Source organism: Nestor notabilis, unplaced genomic scaffold, assembly GCF_000696875.1.
Source record: "Nestor notabilis isolate BGI_N333 unplaced genomic scaffold, ASM69687v1 scaffold31730, whole genome shotgun sequence".
NCBI classification, from domain to species: Eukaryota; Metazoa; Chordata; class Aves; order Psittaciformes; family Psittacidae; genus Nestor; species Nestor notabilis.
This window is the reverse complement of record NW_009911197.1, coordinates 22522-31557: the sequence shown is the minus strand read 5'-3', so window position 1 is coordinate 31557 and position 9036 is coordinate 22522. Positions and strand designations below refer to the sequence as shown.

At 49.2% G+C, this 9036-nt stretch overlaps 1 protein-coding gene across 1 annotated transcript in view; it reads left to right on the top strand.

Moving 5' to 3' along the window:
• Positions 1–1452: 1452 nt before the first annotated feature.
• The window catches only part of TRAP1 (TNF receptor-associated protein 1), a 21280-nt gene continuing 13696 nt past the window's right edge, over positions 1453–9036 (top strand). Inside the window, exons 1-3 of the mRNA XM_010013615.1 lie at positions 1453–1614; positions 3045–3127; positions 3510–3650. Coding sequence (XP_010011917.1) covers positions 1536–1614; positions 3045–3127; positions 3510–3650 — 303 coding nt within the window. The 5' untranslated portion in view covers positions 1453–1535. The remainder of the gene's footprint in view (positions 1615–3044; positions 3128–3509; positions 3651–9036) is intronic.

Sequence of the window (9036 nt, the reverse complement as noted above, 5' to 3'; positions counted from 1 at the left end):
GGGAGCGAACAGTTATGTGTGTAGGAGGTGTTCAGATGCATTAAGAACTATTTGTGGGCTCTTTAAGGGCAGAATGACTGGGGAGTAATTCAAGCTTCTGGCTGGAGAAGTGGATCTTGATTCAAAGCTTTCTGTGAGGAGGAGGAAGAATGAGGACTGACAACCTCCTCCATCAGCTCTTGGGGAAGAGGTGTAGGAGCCAGAAGTACTGTTAAAGCGCAGGGGTTTGTGTTCATCTGAGCTGGAGGAAGAACCCAGCCTGATGGTCTGGAGCAGCAAGACCTGTTCTCAATGACTGGACTGGGTGTAGTACCTGCTGAGGAGGGCAGGAGGTTTGCAGAGCACTTGTGAAGGGAGCCTGAGACCTCCCAAGATAAGCCAAAGGATGATGAGGGGTGTTGGTGAAAGGGCTGGGATGCAGAGTTCACTGCAGGGCTGTGGCAAGGTGGAGGAAGGCTCTGGAGGGAGCCGAGCTCTCCCAGCATGTCAGCTGGACTGGAGGGGTGGGGATGGACACAGAAGCTGTTTCCAGGGAGATCACAGGTGTGCTAAGGGGACTTTCACCATACTAATGGTTCTCCGTTCAGTCTTTGTGTGTGTTTGTACCCGTTCATCTGAAGAAAGGGCACCTTGAAAACATGCCTCTTGCAGGCCTGCTGTGTAGGGTTTGCCTCCTTTCCTTGCTTGACGGAACAGCCTGCAAGCACAGAGTGAGGTTTAAGAAAAGCGTGGACTTGTCACTCCTTCCAGACACTTTTGCTGCTTATCCAGGTTCTCCCTGCTCTGCCAAGGCCATCCTGGTTGCTTTATTCCTGTCTGTTTATGTTCATTGTAGGGTTGGGGAAGGCTGAGTCGCTGCCCACCCCAGTGCAGCTGTGTGTTCAGATCCTCACCCTCCGAGCTCTCGCGCTGGCACAGGCCATTCTCACTACAATGCAGAAGTCGCACCAAGTACATGGGCTTGGACAGAGCTCTGTAGTGCTGAAAATGGTCTTTTGGTGTCCAGGTTTGGCTTTGTTTTATCCCCCATCAGAGGAGGCAGCGCCTGGAGGTGCAGGCCACCTTGCACTGAGGTTTTATGTTTCCACTGGCAGTAATGTGGGAGTTGAAGTGTTCCCTGTTGTCTTCAGCTTGGCCAGGTAACAGCAATGAAAGCTGCAGACTGCCTCTTCCTCACTGGTTAATTTGTTGAGAGAGCTGCTAATGGTCATCTTCTGGCTAGAATTTTAATTCAGAAGAGACAATCTAAAGTAGCAGTTTGCCCTTCTTATGCAGCAAACGCAGTGCCAGAGGGAAATGATGCCTATTCTATTGCAAGGGAGCTTCAGTCTTGCTCAGGCAGTGCAACTCCCAATGGGATTGCTTAAGTGGGACCTTTAAAAGAGTTTTCCTGTTGCTGCTGGTGCTTGTGGTGTGTACTGACACATCTTCAATTGTGTCTTCTAGCAAAAGGAGCAGCATGTCTCCAAAGACAAATAATCCATCATGGGAGCCTCCGGTACAACATTCCTGCCACCAGTGTTTCTGCTGTCCGGATGTACAGCACACAGACAGCGGAGGAGAAGGAAGAAGAGCCCCTGCACAACATCATCAGCAACACAGAGAACGTGAAAGGTGGGCACAAACACAGCTGTCTTATGGGAGCACTCCTGGGGTGCAGGCACACCAGGTACAAGGTCTGGGTGCCTCTGTGCCCTGACTGTGAGGGTGAGCCCTCTGCAGTAGTGTTTCTGCCTCAGAAGGAGGTGCAGGTATTGGTTGCTGCATCCCAGGTGCAGTCTGAATCTGTACTGCACTGTCACCTCCCCAAAATTGGAATGTGTGAATCAGAATGGCCTTCACTGAGAAATGAGGCCATTGAGACGGTGGGAAGTTGCATCTGTGGGCTTAGCCAGGCAATTGATGACCACACATACGTGTAGAGGCTCCACAGGCACTACAATTTGCCTAAAAAGAGACTTTTTGTCCCAGAAGCAAGCTGTGCCTGCCCAGGTCATTGCTGTGGATCATGGAGGCCTAATGAGAATCCCAGTGTCAACCTTTTAGTTAGAATTAATTGCTTTGCACATCTCCAGGGAGGGGTGCTTTAAAGTGAAGCCACATGAGTTATTCAAGCACAGAAATAGCATCTTAACTCTCTGTGCTCCCATGGTTTTTCTGGCAGGTACTTTTGAGACTGCCAGGCTGGGCGGCCCTGAGTGGGGTTGGTGTACTGCTCCTGCTGCTGTTCACACCGCAGCTTTGCCCCTGTCAGTGGGGAACATAGAGCCTCACCAGCAAGGCATGGCAGAGGTGATGTGTGACCTATGGCTTTCCCCATGGTGCTTCAGGGTTCTCTAATGCCTGTAGCAGGAGAAAATGCTATTTTTAAAAGGCCAGAGATGGTCTTTCAGCTGAGATGTTTTGTAATGTTGTTCTTCCCAAGGAAAATTCTCTTTCTGGGCACAGCTACCCACCTGCAGAGGTGGCTGTATGTGTGCACACCCTTGCCTCCTCCACAGACACATTTGAGAATCTGCCTTTTTCTGCTTAAGGCTCTGAGTATTGTTTGGGCATGAGAAATGCTACCTGGCTGCAGAAGCTCTTGGAGCAGAGCATGTACAGATGGTTCCCTTGAAAACTGAGTCAAGGAAGAGTATGGAAGGCAAGCTATAAACTATGGAGGCGCTTGAGAGGGTGACGGGGAGAGCCACACATTAGGAACAAGTGGAATCACCTTTCACTTCTCGTTCACTGTTTGCTTGCAGCCCAGGCAGGGTGACCAATGTACCAGTACCACAGGCTTTGGCTGCCTTGAGGTTTGTGTGCCAGGAGTTGAGGCACAGAGGCAAATTGTCAGATTGGTAAAGCATGCTGCTTCATAGGGGTGTGTAAACAACACCTTTATTGTCATCTTGTTGGAGGCTGCAGCTACCTGTGTCCCATCCTGCTTCAGGCTTTCAGTCCTGGGAAGCTGAAGCAAGTGGTAAGACTGCAATTTTGCCTTCCTGCCCAAGATGACCCTGGCAAAATGCCTTAAAGGTGTCTTTCTGATTTTGTTCTAGGTGCAGCCTCTAAACATGAATTTCAGGCTGAAACGAAGAAACTGCTGGACATTGTTGCCCGTTCCTTGTACTCAGAAAAGGAGGTGAGGCACCCACTAGTTGCTGGTAGATTTTCTGTTGAGAAAGCCCTGTCTCTGTCAAGGGATACCTCCAAAATGGTGGAGCTGGAACAATATCTGCTCAGTTTCCCAGCGAGTCCTGGCTGTTTAATTACATTTTCTTAAGACACCTTGAAAATTTGTTTTCAAAACAATCTGTAGGTATGGCCGGTGACTCTGTGAGCCTCAAAGCCTCTGCATTTTAGTAATGAGTTCAAACTATTCTCTTTGCAGATAATGGGGAAATGCAATTCTTTTGCTAGCGAGCTGGGAATTAGTTTGTGAATAGGCAATGATTTCCCGGGTGTCTGGAGTCCCAGGCAGTGGACAAGGCCAGGCTGCAGGGTCAGATGTGTCTCGTCCCCAGGTATTTATCCGGGAGCTGATCTCCAATGGCAGCGACGCACTGGAGAAACTGCGTCATCGGCTGATGGCAGAAGGGAAGGCCTTACCAGAGATGGAGATCCATCTGCAGACAGACAGTGGAAAGGGAACCATCACTATCCAGGTACCTCCCTTTGGCAGCAGGAGAGCTTTAATCTCTGCGGCTCTCATCACTAGCCTCTGTCCTATGACAGATCAGTGGAAGCTGAGTGGCAGCACAGTCCTGTGGGTTCCCAATCCTGCCTCAAGAAGTGTTCTGTCCTCAGCTGGACTCTGGTTCGTGAGGCTGTAGCCTCAGAATCTGATGAGAAACCACTGATCTATCTGCTCCCCGCTTGTCCCCATAGGAAAATTTGCTGTTCGTTCCTTCTGTATGAGGAACTACCAGTACCTTTTTTCCCAATACCGTATCTGGTGCACTTCCCAAGTTGTGTGTGCATTTCTCACTGGTGGAAAAGTTGGGAATCTGGTTTCATCCTGACCTTTGGGGAGTATTTCCTTTACCTCCTTAAGTCTGAGGTGTTACCTCCCATTGCTGATGTTTTATCTCCTTCCACTCCAGGACAGGCGAAGACCAGCCGATGCTGAGATTCTGCCCTAATGTACAGGTGGCAGTACATGTACATTGTGGCAGTACCATGGCACTTAGCTGTCCTCTGTTCACCAGCCCTGGTTTTGATTGTTCCCTCTGGTGACAAAATGCTTAGCAGGATGGGGACAAGCAGTGTAAGCATGCTTGCCTGTAGGCCTCAGTCTGGAGAGGGAAGGTGGAACTGGTCCTTCTCTCTCTGTACTTTAATTGCTTTTTCATGGCTGTTGTCCAGGGCGGAATGCTGAAGCTCAGTTTTGGTGTTTTCCTGGCAAAGTTCTTAACACAAGGAAGGCAAACTGGTAACGTTCCTTGTGGACCAGTGTCACCTGTGAGAGCGTTTCTGTGGAAAGTGGAGAATGAGGCAGAGAGCAGCATGTGAGTGAAGGCTGACCACAGAAGGTCCAGGGGAGCTGTGGCACAGGCAAAGCACACAGTGGTATTTTTCATGTGGGACAAAAGCACTGACTGTTGGAGGCTGTGTAGTTGTTTTATACTAATGTTTCTCTGCAGAACAAGCAGCTGTGGTTGCCATGGGGAAGTTGGTGATCGTCAGTGGGCAACACAGCCATCAACCCAGAGATTCTCAAACCATAGTGCAGGGCCTTTGCTGTTCCTATCACATCTGACTGTTGCATTTTTGTAAATGCTGTGTAACACTGCTTCTTTAACCAAGCTCTCGCTTAGCCCCAGGCAGGGTGGCAGTCCTGCCTTGCACTTGTCCTTCTCTTTTGAGACCATAGTAGCCTCTGACTCCATCCAGATATTCTTACAACTCATGCCATGTGACTTTGGAAGCTCTCCCCTTCTTTTGCAGTTTTGTTAGGGAGACCTGTTTGCTCACCTTGCAGATAGGGTGCATTTGACATCAGACCCAATTAGATGTGTTAGGGATTGCTCTTTATATAACCCCCTACCTCACTGCCTATGCATCTTTAATGCGACTAAATGAGTCTTAACTAGGAAGCTTTTAACTGCAGCAATTCTGCTGTGAGAAGGGAGAGAGAAGAGTGCTACTCCAATCTCTTTTAATAGGTTTGCTTCTCAGTAGTGCCTAAAGCTCCTTACCTCCAGTGAAGGGTTTATTTATAACCTCTTGGAGAAACATACTGCATATGATGATTACTTTGAACAAACCTCATTCAGAACGTTTCCTTACCTTATAGGAATTCTGTTTTGTTTTCTGTACCCAGTAGGACTCACCGAAACAGGGGCAGCAGGTCCCTCACATGTGATCTGTAGGAGTGGTCACCCCGTTTGTTTTCTTTCTAGAAAGGCCCCGTGGTCTCACTCTCTCTGCTAGGTCCTTCTTCTCAGATCTTCATGCTGCTCTTGGCCCCTGAATCTTCTGAATCTCTCCTCTCTCCTTCCAAGCCCTGTAGCATTTCTTTGTGTCTTACCAGTTGAGAAAAGGCAGGTCTGCTATGTGTGATGGCCTGCACTACAGGCATGTTCCTGGCAGGGATTATCTATCTCCAGTAAAGGACTGTGTTCATCTCTCTTAAGTGACTGCAGTTCTGCTTGCTTCTCTGCCAGGACTGAATTTCAGTCCCAAGCATAGCAAGACTCAGAATCTTAAAACAATGTCCTCATTCAGGGATGTTCTTCCTAAGCATTGCCAAGTGTTGGATCTGCTAAGGGGGAATGTTCACTGTGTAGTTCACTGGATTACACCAAATCAGTTCCTTCACCAGAGTCCCGTTGTTTTAGCAAATTCGACTGTGTCCTCCACCCCTTTGGAAACTGCCTCATTCTGTTTCTAGGACAGCTCCATCTGGTAGCAGCCACAGCCTGCAAGGTCAGATCTCTTAAAATCCATTTGAAAATGTTAGGGGTGTTTTCAGTGAGGACAGATCTGCAGAGCTCTGCAGTTCTGCATGCTGAGGCTTTCCAGACATGGTTTTGGACTCTTTGAGGTGGGAACAGAGAACTCTTTAGAGACCACAAAGCCTGTGACCACAGAGCTGTCCTTCAGCACCTTCACGAGACTCCCCTGGTTGGCTGGTGGCAGGCACTTGGCTGTGGTGGTGTCGGTGTTACTCTGCACAGCTCTGCCGTACTGCTGTGTGTGTGCAAGCTTGGGCACTGGAGCCCTGCTCGTTGCTGATGCTTGATTTAGGGCTAGGACAGTGCTAGTAGTTTAAAGGAAATTGTTGGAAATGTTCACAGAGCACATAGCTGCTGCTGCTGCTGCTGGGTGCGGGAGTGTGGCTGCTGTTTAGACACAGGTAAGAAGCATCATTGCTGCCAGAGCTTGGGCTGCGCAGTTCTCGTTGCTGGCTTTCTTCTCGCTCTTGCAGTCATCCAAAATCAGTGCCTGTGAAGCCACAAAATAACAAGTTTGCTGTATTTGGGAGGAGTTAAAATGACTGCAAACACCACTCCTCCCTGCAACAGCTCCCTGCATCACTGAGCAGATCTCTCCTGGAGTTATAAACAGTCTGCAACAAGGCTGCAACGGGGCTGTCCTGAGGCTCTGATGGGGAACTGGAAGTCAGCAGTTCGATGCAGGTGCACCCACATGGCCACCAAAGCTTGGTGCAGTCAGGGAGCCAGTCCCCCTCCATGCTGGGTCGTGTCCAGCTACCAGGCTGCAGTAGGGAGAGGGTTACGTCCTCCTTCTCTTTGTGCAGCATTACAGCATCCCTCTGCTACTTGGGCTTGAGGAAGCTGGGGAGCAGGAGGTGGACAATACTACAGGTGGAGATGGAGGGGTAAAGCTGCCTGTACTTCAACAAGCCTTAGGTGGATTTAAGTTTATGGAAATGTGCCACTGATTGCAGGGTAGTGTTAGAGCTTCCAGTTGTTGCATCATCTTTAACAAATAAGACAGGCAACCAGAAATATAAACGCATCTCAAATAACCTGCAGCCTAGGGAAGGAAGTACAGAATCTGTTCTTCCTCTTCATGCCAGAATAGGAGCATGCCACCTTTCTAAATGGGAAATTCAAACTGGGTAGAAGGAAGTACTTTTCTGAACAGTGGGTATTTAGACCTGGGTGGGGGAGGCTCAGCTTGTAGCAGTGCTCAGCATTGTTGAAAATCATGTTAACGCAAGGTATTGGAAGGGAAAGGGAACCTCAGGCTCTCTGCTTTGGACAGCCTCCATGTACTAGGCCAAGAGCACCTAGTGTCTGTATGCATCAGTGTGGCTTTTTTTCTGTTGGGTGTTGCTGCAGATGCCATATTGGTTCTAACCGAGAATGCTGCGTCAGTGCAGCTGCTGTCCTGGTCTTGGGAATTTTAAGTCTCTTTAAGCAATGTATTTAAATAACAGGATGGACACTTGCTAATCAAACATTTCATCAGTTGGTGAAAGCAACATGTCTTTATTTTATAATGTAGTCAGTGCCCCGTTGAGATTTTGCACTGAAATATGTGATTCAAGTGTTCATGTTGCAACAAAGCAGAATGAAAGACCCAATAGCTCAAACACATACTTTTAACTACAAGCGTTCTTTTAGATGCAGCCCTGACAAAGGCAGCAGTTAATGGATTGTTAGGTGTAACGAAGCTCTGCAGTACTTTAAACCGGACTTGGGTAATGAGCAAAGATGTTGTATTACCGAGGTTCTTGTTTACCGGCTAAACTAAGAAATTTGTTGATTTAACTAGCTTTGTTGCTGTAATCATGCGCAGTTGGTTTCTGCTTTACCAAAAAGTATGATAGGAAAACAAGAGCTTTGGACTGACCGATTTGATGAGACACATAGGCTGAAGGTGTTCCTTTACCACTTTGTCAAGGGAGATGGAGGCCCTCAGGGCTGCAGAGTAAAGACAGAGGATTTCACCATGGGAGCCGTGAGGTGCTGCGTGCAGGACAGTTCTCCCCTCCCCGTTGTTACACAGAACAGCCTCTGTTTGCAGTGTCCAGCACCCATACCCCAAACAAAGGTTAGAACAAAGTGCAGGGAAAGCACAAAGGTCCTGTGCGGTTCAACAGCAGGCTTTGCATCTGCGAGGGCTTCACACACACAGAGGTGCTAAAAGCAATGTTCAGCTGCCGTCTCTTCAGGGTAAATGTTAGTTTAGAAGTGTAGTTCAATGAGTTTGGCTGTAGAGCTCTTCATCAGAAGATGGGGTGAAGGTCTGTAGTCTGTGGCATAGACTTGCAGAGGGACAGGGCTGTACCGGGGATGGTTCAGGGGGAGGCTGTTTACTCTGCACCCTAAGAAGTCCCAGAAGGGAAATTCAACCAGGTGAGTAGGTTGTTATTCTGCTCAGTAACAGAAAGACTTCTGTAATTAACCTTTAGCTAATGGAGTGTCAGTGCACTGAGCTCTCTTTCATGGTACACAGTGGTTGGTTTCTCCAAGCTGCAGAGAAGCATTTGGCACTGTGAACGTCCCACTCACGCCTTGTAATTTGTGAAGCCCCATGTACAGTTTGCTTTGTGCTTGTACGAGTCACTCTGCTGTGGCTGTTTGCAGCAGATAAAACTTTCCACACAGACTGAAGGGAGGGGGAGAAACTGCTTGCAGGGGGTTGTGTGATGGCACGGTGGTTCCTGGTGAAGATACCTAGAGGCCGAGCAGCAGCCTGCGCAGCACGGAGCGGTGCGAGAAGGGCAGTGGAAGTCCCACCAGCTCCTTCCTTGGATTACATGGAGTTGCCAGCGCTCGCGTCGGCTCAGCCCGAGGCGGGCTGTTGGTGGCAGATTCATTTGCCTCCCACCGGCCTGCCCTGCAGCAGCCGAGCTCTCCCGTCTCTCCGCCGCTCTATTCCCCGTTCTCCGGCGCAGCACCATCTGGTGAAGGGAGCGGAGAAGCGCAGCAGGAAAGCCTCAGGAAACGCGTACGCGGCAAGAGCAGTTTGAATCCTGATGGCGTTTCCCTCGCAATCCGCCCAGGTGTTTTCCTGCAGTAGGAAATGTCTGCCCGGCCAGGATCTCCGCTGGCCACCTCAAAGGACTTTCCACCT